Genomic DNA, 20418 nt, shown 5'->3' with positions numbered 1-20418 from the left:
GGCACCCTTCCTTCTGATTTCTGAAAAAGAGTTTATTGGATGCTTTTCAACTGAAAGCAGATGATTAATTCAGCCCTAACCTGACCTTGTTCTGTCTTTGAACAACAGACAAATTAGTTTACTTGAAAATAAATCTTTTCATTTGTATTTCCATGTCACCTGTGATTTTCCCGCCTTCCATCCGCAGCCCTGCCAGCTGGCAGCAAGGAGGTCAGCAAAGCTGCTGATAAGAGGAATATAAAGAGGGCTTGGTGCATGGCAATTCATGGCGAGGGGGCAGTGGTCTACTCAGCTGGCAACATGCTCCGCTTCCTGGTGTTCAGCACCCTGGTCCTTTATGGTAAGTGGGTCATCTGGCCTGAGTTCTTTAAGGAGGAGCATTTGGACAGGAAGGTCAAAGCTCTCCTTAGACCCAGGCCTGTTCCCTGTCCCAGGGCAGGATGGATCACTCGCCAAAACCTTATTATCCTCCTGGAGCCCATGATAGGGACAGTCAGGGCGACTCTTCGTGCAGGACCCCCTGGTTGGCAGGACTTGGGCCATAGGGCAGAGGAGCCTCTTTCACGGGGCCTGGGCTTTCTCACCACCCTCAGTGACAGGAAGACATGCTCAGCAGGTGCCTGAGCGGGATGCGCACTGCTGTCCCTGCCCCTGGAGAACCCGGCCAAGGCCCTGGATGTGTGGGTAGAGGGGGAGGGGGGAGGTCGCCTCGGGCCGTGGGATGACCCCAGCAAGGCTGAGGCCACCGGGAGCCCCTGAGGGATGGGTCCCTTTATAGCACGCCCGACTGCGGAGGACCCCGGGGAGGGCTGAAGTCACGCGGACTCCCCTGTTTTCCAAAGGGGCTCATAACTCTCAGCTGGGCCCCTCATTTGCTAGGGAGGAACGTGAATTTGCAGACAAAGCAAACTGCCACCCTGCCCCCCACCCTGAGCTGACCCCATGCTTAGTCATCACTCACTTTTCTTCTGCCCCACAAAGGACGCAGCACCCAGGACGTTCCAGAAACCAATGCCCGGGTAGTTGGAGGGACTGAGGCCCGGAGGAACTCCTGGCCCTCTCAGGTGGGTGTCCTTCCCAGCTCCAGACTCCTAGCAGGGCCATGTCGCCTCTGTGCTGGGCTGCACGACACGATGTGCGCCTGTGTCCGTCCTTACCAACAAGAAGCTCTCCGACTGTCCGGATTCTAGATTTAAAAGACGAACGGGGGGATCCCTGGGTGGCGCAGCGGTTTAGCGCCTGCCTTTGGCCCAGGGCGCGATCCTGGAGACCCGGGATCGAATCCCACGTCAGGCTCCCGGTGCATGGAGCCTGCTTCTCCCTCTGCCTGTGTCTCTGCCTCTCTCTCTCTCTCTCTCTCTCTCTCTCTCTGTGACTATCATAAATAAATAAAAAAATTAAAAAAAAAAAAAAAGACGAACGGGACCAGGCTTAGGTGGCAAAGGCATGCAAAAGGTTTGCAGGAGGGGATGTGAACACCAACCACACTCATTGTCCCAGGCACGTGCCCAAACACAAACCACGTTTACGTTCGCAGAGACCCCACTTGTGCCACACTAGCAGGACTGAGCGCCGGACCCACACCTCAGACCCCCCCACACCCACACACACCACTCCACACAGTGAGCCTCGGCCTTCGAACACACCCCCAACCCCAAGTAGAGCATGTTGCTTCTTTGGTTGGCGATTTAGAGTTTCTACTTTTGCAACAGGGCAGCCAGGCTGTGCTTTAAGCAATTCTAAGGGTGTAAAACTGGCAAATGAACCGGGGAATGGTCACCCAACTCAGAGGGGTCGCTACAATGAGAATGAAATGCCATTCACAAACGCTTGCACCCCAGTCTTCAGAGGCAGAGCTATTGTGGAATAGGAGGTGCTGAAGAAGCTGCGAACTGATGAGAATGGATATTCCAGGGGTAGTTTGGAGTGTGCCCTAAAGTCGGGGGGACAGGGTGTGTCTTAAAGACCTCGGAAGGGGAGCTCAGGAGGCCTAAGCCTGTGGGCTTGGGTGACGGAGCCACCCATGGCCACGTCTCCCCGGCAAACATCCCCGCCAGGGGAGCGCTCCTTCCTGCCGCCCCAGGCCCAGCTGCCAGCCCTCCTCGCCACCACTCCCGGAGCCACTAGCAACCACTCAGTACCAACTGACAGGTCGGATGAAACCCACAGGCCACGTCTAGCCCACGGAGCTGGAGACTGTTCTGAAGGAGGGCAGGGAGTGAAGTGTAACAGGTAGTGTGGGGCAAAGCCTTTTTTAAGAAACACCAGCCTCTCTCTCTCTTTTGTCTCCTCCCCTTCTAGATCTCCCTCCAGTACCTGTCCGGGGGCAAATGGTATCACACCTGCGGAGGGACCCTCATCAGACAGAACTGGGTGATGACAGCTGCTCACTGCGTGGACAGGTGGGAAAAACAAAAAGCAGCTTTGCTGAGCCCCTGGAAGGGGGGACGTCTGGCCCTTCTGGAGGGATATGTATCTCTGAGCACGTGGGGCGGGACTTTGAGCACTGGGGGGCCTGGGGGGAGGTAGCAGAATATAATGAAAAGTAGAGATTTGGGCAGCAGGCAAGCTGAGGTTCAAATCCCATTCTACCTTCTTCTACCTTAGTGACCTTGGACGAGTCTCTTAGCTTCTCTAAGCCCTCACTCTCTTCTTTCTAACGCGGGGTAGTAACACCTACTTCGTAGAGTTACCGCGAGGATTTCTGACCAGGCGAATGTTTCAGTGGCTGGTCATTGACTGGCTGGTAACCATCTCTTCCATGGTCTTGAACAATCGTTCTCAAATCTGAGCATGAACCAGCATCACCCGCAAGGCACAGGGTCCTTGCTGGGTCCTGGGCAGCAGAGCTTCGCACGGGGTAGGTTCAGGTTGAAGCCTGGTCATCTGCATTTCTAACAAGCTTCCAGGTCACGCCGCTGCTGCTGGTCCAGGGCTCAAGCTTTAAGAACTACTGGTTTATAACCTCCCTCCAAATCCCTCGTGGGCTGAGAGCAGTTATTTCACTTAGGCTCACCGCACCTCCCCCAGGTCACGAGATATTCAGTCTATGATGTTCCGCTTAATAAACTGGGCAATGAGGTCAATGGCAGTTTTTGTCACCCTCGCTTGTGAATAAATTGGAGGATGAGAGGGCCTGTGACCTCCTCCCCTTCCGGGCTCTTTGGTCTGCTCTCTGCCCAGGCCGGAGAAGAAGGCTCCCCGTCCTGCAGACCGGACCTGAGATGGTTTCCCAGCTTTCCTCTAGGGGGAAAGACCCCCTGAGTCATCCAGGATTTCCTTTCCTTCCGTCACTCCAGAACAATGACCTTCCGCGTGGTGGTCGGAGAGCACAACCTGAGCCAGAACGACGGCACCGAGCAGTCCGCGAGTGTGCAGAAGATTGTGGTGCATCCGTACTGGAACAGCAATGACGTGTCTGCCGGGTAGGCCAAGGCTGGGCTGGCCTTGGGCGGGGAGGGAGAGGGGCTGACTGGCCGCCAACACGGCCTTGGCGTCCCTCGTGTTCATTCAGAAGGCCTCGGAGAATTCAGGTTTGGGGAAGCTTGAGAATTTTTGAAGGTCCGAGGGATTTGTTTCATCTAGGCTGGCCTGCATGATCTGGGTTACCTGGAGCTCCTCCTCTGCAGAGTTGGGTGTTTCCGTGTGTGCTGCTGTTTATTATGCGTCTTACGGAGTAGACCACCCAGCAAAAATAAGTTTCTAAAAATTAATCTTATACGAGAAAACTGCAAGACTGTGCTGAACACCTTTGAAAAGGAAAGGTGTTAAATGGTAGTTAAAATCATGGTTCTCTAGAGTGTGGGGGCCGGGGGGGTCCAAGTGACTGGGATATTTCTGCAGAGCTTTCCGACCACGCAGCATTTTACATCTTTCTTCTCTGAGAATTCTTCTCTGCTACCAAGATCATGCCACTCTGCTCTTTTCTGGCTCCCACCCCCACCCCCACCCCCAATAACTGGAAGATGTAAGCTCCCCTCCCCTGGGTGGCAAAGGTCACGGCAAAACTGCAATACCAAGACCCCACCAGCAGGTGCTGCTGCTAAACAAGGAATGCCCTACAACCCAACTCCAGTTGGAGCCCCGCAAGTCCTACCCCTCCTCCTGCAAAGTCATGAATGTTGGGGGGTTTTTTTTAGTAATTTTTTCTTCTTTTCTTTTTTCTTCCCTTTAAAGATTGACTTCTTTATTTTATTTATTTTATTTTTTTAAGATTTTATTTATTTATTCATGAGACACAAAGAGAGAGAGGCAGAGACACAGGCAGAGGGAGAAGCAGGCTCCAAGCAGGGAGCCGGATGCGGGACTCGATCCCGGGACCCCAGGATTACACCCTGAGCCGAAGGCAGACGCTCTGACCACTAACCCACCCAGGCACCCCAACTTATTTGTTTTAGAGAGAGAGCATGAGGAGGGGGAAAGAGAGGAAGAGAAAGTCTGGCAAGTGCTCCCCTCCATAATCCTGAGATCATGACCTGAGCCAAAATCAAGAGTCGGAGGCTCCACTGCCTGAGCCACCCAGGCACCCCGAAAGCGGTTAGTTCTAATGCTGCGGTGTCACAAAGGCTCAGTGAGGGCCTGCCCCTAGGCTGACCTGTAGGAAGGTCTGAGCTGGCTCCTTTCCTCCCACAGCTATGACATTGCCCTGCTGCGCCTGGCCCAGAAAGTTACCCTCAACAGCTATGTCCAGCTGGGTGTCCTGCCGCAGGAGGGAGCCATCCTGGCCAACAACAGTCCCTGCTACATCACAGGCTGGGGCCTGACCAAGAGTAAGTCACCTACACTGGCACCATCCACCGCTGGGATCTTGAGTAGGCAGCTGAGCTTCCGGGGCACACTCTTCTGTGGTCCTAGGTGTTCATAGCCAGAAATAAGGAACCAGAGATAAAATAACTGGTGCGTGAAATGAAGCCAGGTACGGGCCATGGAATGGTCAAGTCGGAGAGTCATAGACTCATAACTAAAAAACAACCAAAAAAGCCACAAAAAAGAAAAAACAAACCCAAAAACCTTATCTCAGATAATATTTTGTACTCGTTATTTTATTTTTAAAAGATTTATTTATTTATTTATTTATTTGAGAAAGAGAGAGCGAGCAAGCGTGACAGGGAGGGCAGAAGGAGAAGGAAAGAATCTCAAGCAGGCTCCGTGCTGACCGTGGAGCCCCACAGGGGACTCGATGTTACGACGCTGAGATCACGACCTGAGATGAAATGAAGAGTCGGGTTCTTAAGTGACTGAGCCACCCAGGCACCCCCGCCTGTCATTTGTACATGAGGAAACTAAGGCCCAACAAAATTAAGGGCCTTGTGTAAGATCACGTTGACCAGTTAGTAGCTAGTTAGCTGGGGCCAGGCCCCACACGTCCTGGCTCCCGCTTTGGTGGTCATGCCACCATCATGCTACCTCCATAGAGAGTCGCTGGGCTGTGGGTTGGAGTGAAGGAACCAGAGGCAGCCGTAGGTCCAGAGAAATGAAGGCAGAAGTGGCCTCAGCCCTCTTCTGATCATCATGGGAAGACTTCTGGTAGGGAATGCCATCTAGACAACACGGAAAGGTAGGAGGGCTATGAGCAGAGATGGCTAAGTCAGCCCAACACAGAAGCCTGTGGGCCAGGAGGCAGTACTGGGGCTCTGGAGGTGAGGCCAGGCCTTGCCGTGAGCAGCCAGTCTACTGGGAAAACCTGGAGCTGAGAGAGACACCCGTCCAACGCAGCTCCTCTCAGTTCACTTAATGTTATAATGGCTCAACCTCCTGACCTGTAACAGGAAAGGGCTGTTGTAAGGATACAGAGAAATAATTCGTGTTTCAAAGGCTTTGGAAAGTCCAAAGAGCCAGATAAAGGAAAACTGCACTGAGCTCTTATGACATGAAAATAAGGGTGTGCAGTCCCAGGTCGGCTTCGTGCGGTTCGCAGTATAAGGTGAAGGCGGGAGAGTTATCAACAAATAAGACCATTAGAGTTGCTTTAACAACATTTTTTTTTTTTTTTAAAAGCAGGAGTAGGAGATTAGAGCTTGGTGGTTTGGAGCTTGGGAACAGTGATAGGGGATGACCCCTGAAGGAAGAGGCCTGTAGCTTCCATATAAAGAGGGGGAAGGGGGAGGATCTGTGGCACACAATGGGCAGAGACAGGAGCTTTCATCAGAGCTTGGGAAGGTTTGGCAGGTTGTGGAAGGTTTCTCCCCTGGAGAGCATCTGGGCCTGACCTCCAACTCTGTGTGTCCTGTTAGCCAATGGGCAGCTGGCCCAGGTTCTGCAGCAGGCGTACCTGCCCACCGTGGACTACGCCATCTGCTCCAGCTCCTCCTACTGGGGCTCCATCGTGAAGAAATCCATGGTGTGCGCTGGAGGAGACGGAATTCGCTCTGGATGCCAGGTGAACGCACGCGGGAAGGGGCAGAAATCCCATCCGAGGTCCTTCCCCCTCTGCCTCCCACCACCCACCTTTTTCCTCACTCCCTTTTCCACACCTACGCCCACCCCCATGCACAGACTTGACTTTCTACTCTGGGGTCTGAGTGAGAATGAGTCTGTGCCAGTAACTCTCTACTCACAGCATCTCAAAGTTGAAAGGAACCCTAAAATTCATCCTGCCCCATGTCCTGACCTCAAAAGCTTGTGCGTGGCCCCACACTGGTGTGTTGATGTATGTGCGTGTTCTTTAGAAGCTGTTAGCCACCTAGGCCTTTCACGGCCCAGAGTGGTGGTTGTAATTGTGTACAAAGAAGCTCTCCTCCCATCAACCTCAGCTTTTCTTGTAGCTCCTCCACCACTACCCCTTTACCTCTGTAGCATTTCCAGGCGTATATACAGGTGACTATGGCAAGGGAAAGAACAGAGAATAGTGTTACATCATTTATATATATGATAAACAGAACCTTCTTCCATTTAGACGAGAGCAATCAGCAATATACCATCCTACAGATTTCTTAATACAATTCAGCAGATGTTCTCGATTACCTATTAAAGGCACTGTGCTAAGTGTTAGGGATACAAAGATGACTCAAACCAAGTGTTTAGTGGAAGAATGGCAGGAGCAGACATATGATAGGATATTATTATACAACGTGGGAAAGTGTTATTTAAAAAAATATGCATAGGGCAATATAGGAACCTAAAACATAGGCACTTACCGGTATCTCTCATGGTCAGAAAAGACTTGCCTTCCCCAAGAAAGCAGAGTCTGTAGTGAGTCCTGATGGTTAAATAGGAGAATCCAGGCAAAAAGGAGAAAAGCTATTCAGAGAGAACAACATGAATGAGGGCATGGGCCAAGAAACCATCTAGAACATTTTGAGAATTGCAGGGCATTCCCTACAACTAGAGCAGAGGTCAGAGCCCAGAAACCCCCAAATCCAGTTTGCTGCCTGTTTCTCTGTAGCCTATGAGCTAAGATTTTTTTTTCAAGATTTATTTATTTATTTATTTATTTATTTATTTATTTATTTATTCATGATAGAGAGAGAGAGAGAGGCAGAGGGAGAAGCAGGCTCCATGCAGGGAGCCCGACGCAGGACTCGATTCCGGGACTCCAGGACCGCACCCTGAGTCAAAGGCAGGCACTAAACCACTGAGCCACCCAGGGATCCCCTAAGAATGGTTTTTATATCTTATTTTTTTAAAGATTTTTTGAAGATTTATTTATTTTGAGAGAGAGAGAGATCATACAAGAAGGAGAGGCAGAGAGAGAGAGTGAAAGAGAATCTCAAGCAAACTCTGCACTTAGTGAGGAGCCCGATGCCGGGCCTGATACTACCCTGAGATTACAACCTGAGTCGAAACCAAGAGTCTGCTGCTTAACCAACTCTGCCACCCAGGTGCCCTCGTTTTTACATTTTTAAATGCTTGAGAATAAGTTTTAAAAGAATGATGTCATGACACGTGAAAATTTTAAATTCCAAGGTTCATTAAAAAGCGTTTAATTGGAGGGGCACTTGGGTGGCTCAGATGGTTAAGAGTCTGTCTTCAGCTCAGGTCATGATCCCAGCATCCTGGGATTGAGCCCCGCGTCGGGCTCCCAGCTCAGCAGAGAGCCTACTTCTCCTTCTCCCTCTCCCTGCCACTCCCATGCTTGTGCTCTCTCTCAAATAAATAAATAAATCTTTTTTAAAAACACATTTAATTGGAATAAGTACAGTCATACTTGCTTATTTATGTATTGTTTATGGCTACTTTCAGAGCTTCGGAAGGTTGAATAGTTGTGACAGAGACTCCATAGCCTGAAAAATCTAAAATATTTACCATTTGGCCCTTTATAGAAAAAGTATGCTGATCCTAGACTAGAATATAAACTATTGCCATACCAGGGAATGGCAGGAGATGATGCTAGAGGCAAGCAGGAGTCTCTTGACTTAGAGCCTCAAGTGCCATGTGCAGGGGAAGAAAATTTTTCCCTTCTTCATTTCTAGGTTCTTTGGCCCATCTAATAATTAAATTGACGTAAGACAGATTAACAGGAGAAAAATTTAATTTCATTTGTGCAGAAGCTCATAAAAATATGAGACTCAAAGACAAAGACCTTTTAGACAAAGAAATAATAAATGTATGAAGAATTGACAGGACAAAGAAGTTTGGGCTTGGGGTAAATTAGTGAAGAAGCTACAGGGTAAAGTAACAGAGTGTGTTATAAGCCCTAAATTCCCATCTCTACTGATAAGGATGTCTCCTTACCTCCTGGCACATGGCAAATTTATTTTCTGCTTTCAGAGGAACAAAGTAGGGTTTTTTTTTTTAAAGATTTTTATTTATTTATTCATGAGAGACACAGAGAGAGAGGCAGAGACACAGGCAGAGGGAGAAGCAGGCTCCATGCGGGGAGCCCGATGTGGGACTTGACCTCGGGACTCCAGGACCACGCCCTGGGCCGAAGGCAGGCGCTAAACCGCTGAGCCACCCAGGGATCCCCAAAGTAGGTTTAAAATGTCCTTCTTACACTGTCTGTTCTTCAGTAACTTTATTTTTTTAAATTATGTCTCTTGGGTTTGTTTGTTTTTTTTTAAGATTTTATTTTTTTATTTGACAGAGAGAGAGCACAAGCAGGGGGAGTGGCAGGTAGAGGCAGACACAGGCTCCCTGCTGAATAGGGGCTCGATCCCAGGACCCTGGGATCATGACCTGAGCCAAAGGCAGAGGCTTCCCTGACTGAGCCACCTAGGTGCCCCTTAAGTAACTTTAATTCAAAATAGTCAATATCCCAAAGTGGCATATTTGGGGGCAGCCTGCGCTGGACCTCCATCATAGTTTAGGGGCATGAACTTTATCTCTTTGGCACTGGGAAACCATTGATGAGTTATGAACAGGAGAATGGCATGATCAGATTTGCCTTCTAGAAGCCTTGTCTGATGACAAGGTACGCATGTCTTTGAAGAGGGTAAGGTTGGCTGAGGGACAGATTAGGAGACCACTGTAATCCTCTAGGCAATAGATTTGAGGACTTGAACTAGGGTAGTAGAGAAGAGGAAAAAGGAGGAGGATCTGGAGTGACTTTTAGGCATCTGGTTTAGGTGATTTGGGGAGGGGGTTGCTGCCTTCAGTGAGAGAAGGTTTAAAGGACTTGGGAGAGAAGGTGATGAGTTTGGTTCTGAACAAGTCGAGTCTGAAATCCCGGGGGGATATTCAGCTAAGTTGCCCAGTAAGCAATTCGATATAAGAAGTCGAGCTCGGGGAGAGAGCCGGGCTCCATATACAGCGGAAGATTTCCACCCCCGACTCTCCACCCACCCCCATCCCACTGGCGAAAAGTTGTAGAATGAGAAAAGAACGGGAAGTTGAGGAAAGAACTGTGATAACAGGAATACTTGAGTGCTTCAGGGATTGGTGGAGGACAAAGAACCTGTAAGACTTAAGAAGGGATTCGAGAGAATAAGGGTTTTCTAGAATCTCAGGGAACACGGTGTGTCATACAGTGCATCCAGGAGCCATGGTAGGCAACTGGACGTGCCTACCGGACAGCTGGTGGGTCACTGCAAGACCGTGTCAGTAGAGAAGAGGAGGGAGAAGCTTTATTGAAGGTGAATGAAGAGACCATGAGAAACATAGTAAGGAATGGAGAATGCTCCTCCAAGAATCTTGGATGAAGGAAAGGGACACACGCACAAAAAAGTCTGGTAGCGTTAAGGAGGATGACAGGTCATGGAGGAGGTGAATGCAGTAGGTTAAAATTGAGTATGTTAACAGGCAGAGAAGAAAAGATGTGTAGAGCCAGAGAGAGGAAATAGTGGAAGGACAAGACCCCAGAGGAGGAGGAGAGGTGGAAGCAAGAGCACAGGTGAAGCCGGCACAGGACGAGGGACACCAGACTGCGTGGCTATGAGAGTGTGTGGGCTGGTGGCTGGAGGATGGCAGGTGTTCCGCGTTATTTTTTTTCTATTTACTTCTTTTTTTTTTTTTTTAATTTATTTATGATAGTCACACAGAGAGAGAGAGAGGGAGGGAGAAGCAGGCTCCATGCACCAGGAGCCCGATGTGGGACTCGATCCTGGGTCTCCAGGATCGCACCCTGGGCTAAAGGCAGGCACTAAACCACTGTGCCACTCAGGGATCCCCTATTTACTTCTAACCTAGGCGTCAGTTTGCTGAAAATGAAGGAACAAGGGTAGTAGGAGTCTGGATTAATTAAAGTGAGTGGGACAATGATTGGCCTCCAAAGTGTTACTGATAGAGGAGGTTGGAGACCACGCAAATGACTAAGTGAATATAGGATTCGCTCTGTTTTTTAAAAAGATTTTATTTATTTATTTGAAAGAGAGTGAGTGAGAGAGAGAGTAAGCACAAGTGGAGGAAGGGCAGAGGGAAGAGCAGACTCCCTGCTGAGCAGGGAGCCCAACACAGGGCTCAATCCCAGGACCCTGAGATCAGGACCTGAGCCGAAGGCAGATGCTCAACCACTGAGCCACCCAGGCGCCCCTGTATCTCTTCAGTTCAATTAGCAGAAGACATTAGTATTATATATAATTTAATTACCTTCCATTCCTCTCACCCAGGAATCCTCTCAGACCCCTATTAGTATTTGGGTGGAAGAGGGGCACCTGGGTGGTGCAGTCACTTGGGCGACCGGCTCTTGGTTTAGGTTCAGATCGTGATCACGTAGTTTTGATCTTGAGGTCACCAGGTCGAGCCCCGTGTGGGACTCTGAGTCCACTTGAAATTCTCTCTCTCTGCCACTTGTACTCTTTGTTTCTCTCTGAAATGAGTAAGTAAATCTTAAAAAAAAAAAAAAACAACTTGTTTCTCCTTTAAAAAACATCCCCCGCTTTTGATTATCAGATCCTCAGGCTAACTGAGAGGTATGGTCAAAATGTAAGGCATTAGTGCCACTCTCAGCTACTGCTCTGCAGTTGTCACAGCTTTTTGTGAAATTTTGTTTTGTGCAGTATTCAGAGGTCATGATGGTTCTTTGCTTGGCCCCTGCGCTGTTCACAGGCCACATGACTTCGGGTTCACAACCTTTAAGCTGTTCATTCTCTTTATTCCTTTTTTTGGTGCCCCCGCTTTGGAGAGAGCATTTGCTTCGTGGTTAGTGGCTTCAAATGAACATGCATTTGAAGCTTTTGAGAGGATAACAATGGACCAGGGAGACTCTTATGATTACTATTAGCAGGATTAACCCTACAATGGAGTCTTTCTTTGACTTATTTGATTTTGATCCATTTGGGTGTTGAGGACCCCATTGTAGGAGTCACCCTTTTAAGCCAAGTGGCTTGCTCAGTGATCTTACATAACTGAGTTTCAACTCCTCCAGAAGTGGATCTGGAGGAGGATTATCTGGAGTGGATTATTCCAGGTGGATCAAGTGGTGTTGGCCACAACACAGACATCCCCTCACTCAGCTAAAGATAATTAAGGACTATCCAATCATAGAGAACAACTTTTGCCAGAGAGTCTAAGGGTCTTTGTTGGGCAGCTATTGTCTTGGCAACAGATTCTACAATATCTTCAAGAGTTACAGAGAGGTTTCTGATCATATTCTGATGTACATTTACTCTACTCCTAACCAGGGAAGTGTGGCCCTGCCAAAGGAAGTGAATCCTGAGTCATGAATGATTCCTTTCTAACTCGATGATTCCCTTCTAACTCAATTCTTCCTCTAACTCGATGATGTAAATCCAGGGGAGTTGTACAGTGAAGTGTCTCCGTTCATTTGCAGAAAGCTGGAGGCAGACTTGGATAACCTAAAAGGCACTCCCTGGCTGTGTGCCAGCTATCCTGTCCTCTGTAGGCCCAAGGAGAGTGATAACCACCACAGACAAAGATAAACCCTCTCGGGACACAAACCACGTCTCAATAAGGTGGCACTGTCAGTGGATTCATTCTCAGGGATTGTTACATTTGCCCATTCAAGCCAGGGGTCAGGCTTCATATTTAGCTGAAGTATGAAGTCTCTCTCTCTCTCTTTTTTTTTAAGATTTTGTTTATTTATTCATGAGAGAGACAGAGAGACAGAGAGAGAGAGGCAGAGACACAGGCAGAGGGAGAAGCAGGCTCCATGCAGGGAGCCTGACGTGGGATTTGATCCCGGGTCTCCAGGATCACGCCCCTGGCTGAAGGTAGGCGCTTAACCACTGAGCCACCCGGGGATCCTGAAGTATGAAGTCTTGATCTGGCCTATGGGGAAGAAGCAGTCTACCTGGATGTCTGCTACTTCTCTCCCTAGTCACTTTGATTGGGAAGTCTGTGACACTTGTGTGGGACCAAATGTCGGATGGAGCCTTCTCCAGCTATGAGATCCAAGGTTTAAGTCCCTGGAGTCTGGCTGCCATCTGGGTGGTGAGGAGGACTTGGTGTAGTCCCTTCCAAGGAGATTCAAGGGCAGTCTTTGTTCTTAGTGATTCCAAATCAGAAGGGCGAGAGAAAATTGGAAGCAGTAGTTTCAATATTTTGAAATTGAAATCACAGGGGCACCTGGGTGGGTGGCTCAGTTGGTTGAGCATCTACCTTCAGCTTGGGTCATGATCTCAGAGTCTTGGGATCAAGCCCCACATGGGGCTCCCTGCTCGGCAGGGAGTCTGCTTCTCCCTCTCCCTCTGCCCCTCTTCCCTGCTCATGCCTCTCTCTCTCTCTTTCTCTCTCTCAAATAAATAAATAAATAAAATCTTTTTAAAATTAAAAAAAAAGAAATTGAAATCACAGATTTTTTAAGATACTAAAAGAATTCAGGATCCAGTCCAATTTACAGGTATATAATTGAACCTCAAAGACAATTAATAGGATTAGAATCTAATACAGATGAAGTGTAAACATAATTTCTTCTCTCTACAATTACCTTCATTTTTTATAGTTAATTTGTTTGCATTAAACTTTGCCTGATTATTTACATAAGTGCAGCAAGAATAGTGATCGACCACATAAGCTCTTTTTTAAACATTTTTATTTTACTTTATTTAAATCCAATTAACTAATATTATTCGTTTTGACATAAGCTCTTTTTAAGACAGGGATTACCCCCGTCTGGACCCTTGTAAGCAAAGTACCAGGTCAATTTTTCCATGAGGTTTTATTGGCTCTGTAAAGTCAACTTTAGTTCCTTAAAACTGTCTGGTCATATCTGAGTTTGTGCACAACCTTCTCAAATATGATATTCTAATCAGAACTTTGGTAATATAACCAATGTTTCCAATTGTGTCTTGTTACAAAGAGATCAGATTTTCATGGAACTTATGTAAATAACGAACTATGGTTACCCTGGAACAGCATGGGTTTGAACTGTGTGGGTCTGCTTATATGTGGATTTGTTTTTTTTCAATAAATACAGAATAACTGTATTTTCTCTTCCTTATGATTTTAATTTTTTTATTTTTTTAAGATTTTATTTATTTATTCATGAGAGACACAGAGAGAGAGGCAGAGACACAGGCAGAGGGAGAAGCAGGCTCCATGCAGGGAGCCCGACGTGGGACTCGATCCCGGGTCTCCAGGATCACTCCCTGGGCCAAAGGCAGATGCTCAACCGCTGAGCCACCCAGGTGTCCCTCTTCCTTATGATTTTTTTTTTTTCCTTATGATTTTTAAATAACATTTTCTTTTATCTACGTTACTTTACTGTAAGAATACAGTATAGAACACATATGTAATACGTTTTAAGCAACTTTTTAAATTTTATTTATTTATTTATTCATGAGAGAGAGAGAGAGAGAGGCAGAAACCCAGGCAGAGGGAGAAGCAGCCTCCATGCAGGGAGCCGGACGTGGGATTCGATCCCGGAACTCCAGGATCACACCCTGAGCTGAAGGCAGGCGCTAAACTGCTGAGCCACCCTGGCTGCCCTAAGCAACTTTCTATTATCAGTAAAGCTTCTGGTCAGTAGTAGGCTCCCAGTAGTTACATTTTTGAGGAGTAAAAGATTATACGGGAATTTTTTTACTATGCAGGAAGGGGCAGTCAGTGTCCCTAACTCCCCATGTTATTCAAGGGTTGATGGTATATTGTCATGAAAAGAATACTGGAGAATTCTTGAATGTTTCATCTTTGGTCACAAAACCAAATATTTCATCTTTGGTCACAAAGATGTATCTTACCAAATTATTGATAGCTGAAGAGAAAGGAATAAAAGGTTTACTGAAATCTGGAAAAGCAAAACGTTAGAGAACCAGCCACATTTTAAATAAGAAGTCGTACTGGGATCCCTGTGTGGCGCAGTGGTTTGGCGCCTGCCTTTGGCCCAGGGCGCGATCCTGGAGACCCGGGATCGAATCCCACATCGGGCTCCCGGTGCATGGAGCCTGCTTCTCCCTCTGCCTGTGTCTCTGCCTCTCTCTCTTTCTCTGTGTGACTATCGTAAATAAATAAATAAAATTAAAAAAAAAAAAGTCGTACAAATTATAATCATCCTCCTCAATTCAGTCAGGCTCATGTAATTAACATTTGTCCCGTTTGAATCCATTTTTTTCATTAGTTCTGGATATTTTCATCCAGGTCTGTTGCTCAATCTGAAAGTATCAAAGTATCAGAAACCTGTATTCTAGAGTACTTGTCAGATTCTTTTCCATGAATTTCTCTGAAGATAAAATACATTTGCAGGAAGCTTTTGTAAAATCATCTGAGTAAAACAATAATTTTTCGTAAATGATAAAAGACTTAAAAAGATCTGATTTTTAAGATCAGATGATGATGATCTTAAATCATTTTTAAAGATCTGATGAGAATTCATTATGATGGAATTGACAAGGGGACTTACCCATCGCCCTTGGAAATGGTAAGAAAGACCGTAAACAAGTGTTCTTAGAATGCCACCATGCCTGTTTCTTGGTGTCCTCAAAGCTGTCAGAAGTGTCCTTTGGTCTGGCCTCTGCCACCAAATCTGGTAAATAACAAAAATTCAGCTGAATAAATTTAGAGATCAAAGTGGCGCCAATGGTTCGTAAATCAGATATCATCAAATCTAGAAAATAGAAAGGAGCTTCATTAAGCTGTAGAAAAAGTTTTTAAAGGCAAAGAGAGATTGGAAAAAGGAAACTCTTAGCAAAGAATGTCTTGTTTTAGGAGGTCTATCAGCCGATTGCCCTCTTAGTGCTGACAGGGAAATTCCAGGTTGGCTGGTTAAAGGTCACATTTCTGGGAGAAGCAGAAGCTACAATTAAGTTAGGTATTAAGTCTTGGAACGGCTTAGCGTAAGTGACGCTATTTTGGGCCTGTTGTCATTTTTTTTTTTTCCTGTTGTCATTTTTTAATAGTTGGAACATTTTGGAAGAGTGCTTTGTGATCAAAAGTAGCATTATAAGTGAATTATATATATCTTCATGGAGTCAACAGCTGCTCTTGGCTGTCTGTTCTTCCAGAGACATGCTTGACACACACGAGCGTGAGTGTGTTTTATTGCGGGTCCCCCTCTATTTCTCTTTCTTGTCTTAAACACTATTTGATGTTGCAAATCAGTCAGTTCATGACAAAGGGAAGCAGTTTTTTTTTCCACCTCTCCACCCCCACTGCCCCACCCCTGGCAACCACCAATCTGTCCTCTGTGTCTGTGAGCTTGTTTTGTTTTGCGTTTAGATTTCGCATGGAAGAGAGATCACAATGGATCTGTCTTTCTCTGTCTGACTCGTTTCACTGAGCATCCTGCCCTCGAGGTCCATCCACATCCTTGCAAACGGCAAGAGTACCTCTTTTCTCATGCCTGACCTCTCATCCATATTCTATTCTAAAATTACTTTTCATTTCCTGCAGAACTTTGTTTTTCCTGGAGTTAATAACTCTTTGTAATTTGCATACTATATACTCAACTTATCGCAAATTCAGCCCCGGATTGTCCACCAGTTTGTAAGGGACTTACTTTATCCTCTCTTGACCCCGGTCTTTTGTGTCTTGGTATGGGTCTATTTGCATTCGTTGTGAAAGAGACTTGGTTTCTCATTTTAGAAACTCCACAACTTGGTTCTGAAAATGTTTATTTGTTATGACTTCCTCCCCTCCATGTTTAAACTCTCTCTCTAGAATTTCTGTTATTCACCTATTTACTTCCTTATATAGTCCTCTTATTTTCTAAGTCTCTCTATATTTTGTTTATTCTATTTTATCTTCCAACCCTTCCCATCTTTCATTTCTAAGATGATAGTCATAATTTCCAAAGGCTCTTTTTGTTTTCTTAATGTTCTATTTAATAGCATGCTGTTCTCATATCATGGATGCAATATTTATCATAGTTTTTTATTGCTTGTTTCCTCCTCCCTGCAAATCTTGGTTGCCTTCATTTTTTATTTCTTTGTCTCTTTGTTTTGAGCTTTACTGTTAGGTTAGAGGCTTTCTTCAGATGTTTGGTACTCCTTGAACATCTGCTCTTATTTCAGAGTGAGGTAATAAGAAGCTGACCAGTAGCTCTGAGTCTTCAGTGGGATTCATCCACAGTGACCTGGTCTGTAGAGTGACCTAGTGAGGCCGTTACAGTAGGGGATCTCCAATGGCAGTATCTTTAGGTCTTCCCTCTTATGCTGGTCAGATTTTCCAAAGAACTGTGTTTCAATTTTCTGCCCGGAATTATAGAATTAGCAACTTGGCAGCTGAGTAAGGAAGAGTATCAAGGTCATATTCTACAAACCCAGGTTCCTGATTCTTAGCCTGAGCATGTAACCACTACCCAATATGTCATTTTCTCTCCTCTTCACCCCAGTTTTTTTTTCTTTACCCCAGTTTAGTTTAACGTGTTGACTACCCACCTTGTGTCTAAACTCTAAGTCTAATGAGAACCATTGGTCTAAATGCTGGAGATGAAAAAAAACATTAGAACGTCCTACTCCCCCCACTCCCAGGTTCTATTTAGGTCAATAAAAGCTACTGAGCTTAAGATGCCAAAGTTCTATGCTGCCCTTGTGGAGAGGAACCATATCAGTAAGACACAGTTCCTGTCTCAAGCAGCTCGTAGGTAGGCGTGGCAGGTAGAAACAAATTATGAAACCAAAATACAGGCAGAACATGACATGAGTGCAGCAAAAGAAAGGAAGAGGTACTGCGATTGTTCCGATAAGAAGAAGAGATTTCATCGGGATTGTGGGGATATGAAGGAAGGAGGGATTCCAACTGGAGCTTTAAAAGCACACAGGATTTTACAAGCAGAAATGCAGAGGGGGTATAAGCAAAAGTAAAGGTTCAAAGATTCTATTTTATTTTTTTAAAACAATTTTTTAAAGATTTTTATTTATTTATTCATGAGGAACACACAGAGAGAAAGAGGCACAGACAGAGGCCGAGGGAGAAGCAGACTCCATGCAGGGAGCCCGATGTGGGACTCGATCCCAGGTCCCCAGGATCATGCCCTGGGCCGAAGGCGGTGCTAAACCACTGAGCCACCCGGGATACCCCAGGTTCAAAGATTTTAAAATGGAGTTTTAGGACCTACCTTCTCCTCCCTGCAGGGTGATTCTGGGGGCCCCCTCCATTGCTCGGTGAATGGCAAGTACACTGTCCATGGAGTGACCAGCTTTGTGTCCAGCCTGGGCTGTAACGTCTCCAGGAAGCCCACAGTCTTCACCCGGGTCTCTGCTTACATCACCTGGATAAACAACGTGAGTCTCCTCCAATGACAGGTTGAAACCGGGTCTCCTGAAGACCCCTGCTCTGCTGGGTTGGGGAGCAAAAGCTGGACAAGGGAGGCCGCCATCTTCCTCACCACATTCATTGTTAACTCCTTGCCTTTGCCTTCACGGCACACTCCCCCTCAGTAATGCTGCCGTCCTGAGGTCCCCTCTGCGTGCCCACTCAGGCCTCACCAACGCGTTTACTGCTTAGGGTAAGACGGTGCCAACCACAGACTTCAACTGGGCACATATCAGTGCTGTCCTAAGTCAAAGCCAAAGGGAGACATGGCTGCAGAATGGCCCATGTGTTCCTGGGCAAGGGAAGAGTCCCTAACATCTTCTCCCATGAGCCCTTGCTCAGGGCATCATGAGGATTCGCTCTACCTTTTAGCAAGAGGTTGTACCTCCCTCTTGCTACAGACAATGCCTGAGGGTTAGGTGAGACGTTACCTACACTGACTTGATGGTGGAGCTTCACCATCATCCCACTATGCCCTCCAGCCTTCAAACACACTCTGGAGTCTGGTGGCAGGATCTCTGATTCACAACCATTTCAAGGCCTGCTCTTGCCACTAAGTGCTGGGTATGTGCCGCTAACACTGAACTGTCCTGACACAGCTGAAATCTACTTCCTGCCCTCCCCCGCAACGCCCCCAGAAACCCAGTGTAGGGCCATCCTCAACCAGGAGCCCTGGAAGAAAACAGAAGGGAGGTGGGCAGAAGTTACTGACTGTAGACATATTGGCTTTGCCTTCAGGTCATTGCCTCCAACTGAACATCTTCCTGAACCCAAAGGCCTTCCTAAGTGATGCTTGGATCCACAGTAGGACTTGAGGCCATCAGGGAAAAAATGTTCTGAAAGACCTTTGAGCCAGATACAGAAAAACAAATAAAACAGAATTTACATTCTCATCCTGTGTCTTTTTTTGGTTTGTAATTGAGCCCTCCAAAGGAAATGAAGTTCTGGGACCCACAGTGGGATTTCACCACATTTCTGCGCTGCTTCTTCCATTTCCTGCCACCTCTACCAGTTCACAAACTAAGCTGAGTGGGAGTAGTTTTACATGATCCTTTTTGCCTTATTTTCGGATCTTCCTTCCTTTCGGATCAATGGTGATCGGCCCATCTGCTCTTCCACGTGTATTTGCTATATTCAAAGGCACAGAGTGCTTTCAAATGTTCTCGAGTGACTAAATGTGCCCTGACTCTTCCAGGTAGGCTGTGGCCTCACCCTTCCTTCGTTCCCTGCTTCAGTGCCTAGAACAGGTGCTCACCCCAAAGTTCTGGGTGAATGGCAACGACTAGGACACTCTAGAGATAGGAGTGTAGGATTCAGGGGTAGGTCAGGCGCCAGCAGACCAAGAGAGTGACGACTTACAAAGGAGGCAAAGATAGGGAGGCAAGAATAGAAACAAGGAGAAAAGAAGATGCCGAACAAATAAAGGGAAGGTTGAGCAGAACAAAAAGGGTGAAGAAACAGCAGTATAGGGCCTCCAACTAAGTGTGAGTCAGCATTTCAAGGCTGAGACTAAAATAGACAACCGGATCCAGGGTTCTGCAAACCACAGAGAACTGGGAAGCTGATAATTCTGCTCTATTCGGGCCTGGGCTCAGTCTGTTGGAGTGGCCTACAATAGACTGAAGGGGGAACCGAAAGAAGGCGCAGAGGATGAGGGGCAGCTTTTCATAGCCATCACGCAGGACCAGACAAGAGGGAATAGGTGGTTAACATTATAACCAGAAAAACTGGCTAAGACCAGTCCTGGCATTTGTAGGCTGCAAAGTCAGCAGAGCCTTCTGGAACCGCGTATGCACTATAAGAAGCTGGGTCAGGACGTCTGTATTCCCATCTCAGTTCCAACACCGAGGAACTGGGTAACGAGTAGGCAAGTCGCCAGCTTTTTCTGTGACTCAGTTTCCTCACCTGGGTAACGTCTAAAGATTGTCCCTGCTCTGAAACCACATGATTCGGTGACCACCAATTTCAGTTCCTAAGAGACTGGCACTGAAGAGAGGGTCTCTTAGGAGGCAGTGGCTGGGAGGCATTGCTGAGGACGCTGTGGACTCCCAAAAGTGACAGGGGCGTTGGCCTCCTTCTGCCAGTGACAGACCTGTTATCATGGCCATCTTCTCTCGGTGTTCCCACAGTCCCACCATCCCACCGTCCCCTGAGCTTGTCCCCCTCCAATATCAAGTCCTTCCATTTGCTGCACCCTCCCCCTTCTAGACCATCCCCACAGCTGCCATCCAGAACAAACCCGAGTGACCTAGTAGCTGACAATTTTGTATCCATCCCTGTAAATGCATTAAGCACATAACATTATAATCATCTCATTACCCACCTAGCTCCACCTCCAGACTCTAAGCATCTTGAGGACAGATATCTCTCTCTTTCTCTCTCTCTTTCTTT

At 46.9% G+C, this 20418-nt stretch overlaps 1 protein-coding gene and 1 long non-coding RNA gene across 3 annotated transcripts in view; one reads left to right on the top strand and one right to left on the bottom strand.

The window, feature by feature from the left end:
- The first annotated feature begins 273 nt into the window (after positions 1-273).
- Positions 274-18920, top strand: CELA1 (chymotrypsin like elastase 1). The gene is given in 8 exon segments (NM_001003007.2): positions 274-340; positions 982-1064; positions 2302-2402; positions 3300-3425; positions 4633-4769; positions 6234-6379; positions 17847-17996; positions 18766-18920. Coding segments are annotated over 8 exon segments (801 nt in total). The 5' UTR covers positions 274-300; the 3' UTR covers positions 18784-18920.
- LOC119866364 overlaps positions 5964-20418 on the bottom strand; it is a 29882-nt gene continuing 15427 nt past the window's right edge. Inside the window, exons 4-8 of one of the 2 annotated variants that reach the window (XR_005380155.1) lie at positions 17831-17983; positions 15176-15298; positions 7137-7239; positions 6788-6820; positions 5964-6347 (exon numbers count right to left, since the gene is read on the bottom strand). This is a non-coding gene — a long non-coding RNA (uncharacterized LOC119866364). The remainder of the gene's footprint in view (positions 6348-6787; positions 6821-7136; positions 7240-15175; positions 15299-17830; positions 17984-20418) is intronic. The other variant, XR_005380156.1, reaches the window with a different exon arrangement.

This window comes from Canis lupus, chromosome 27 (genome assembly GCF_011100685.1).
Source record: "Canis lupus familiaris isolate Mischka breed German Shepherd chromosome 27, alternate assembly UU_Cfam_GSD_1.0, whole genome shotgun sequence".
Taxonomy (NCBI): domain Eukaryota; kingdom Metazoa; phylum Chordata; class Mammalia; order Carnivora; family Canidae; genus Canis; species Canis lupus.
The sequence above is the reverse complement of the archived record's forward strand: the minus strand, read 5'-3'. Positions and strand labels throughout refer to the sequence as shown.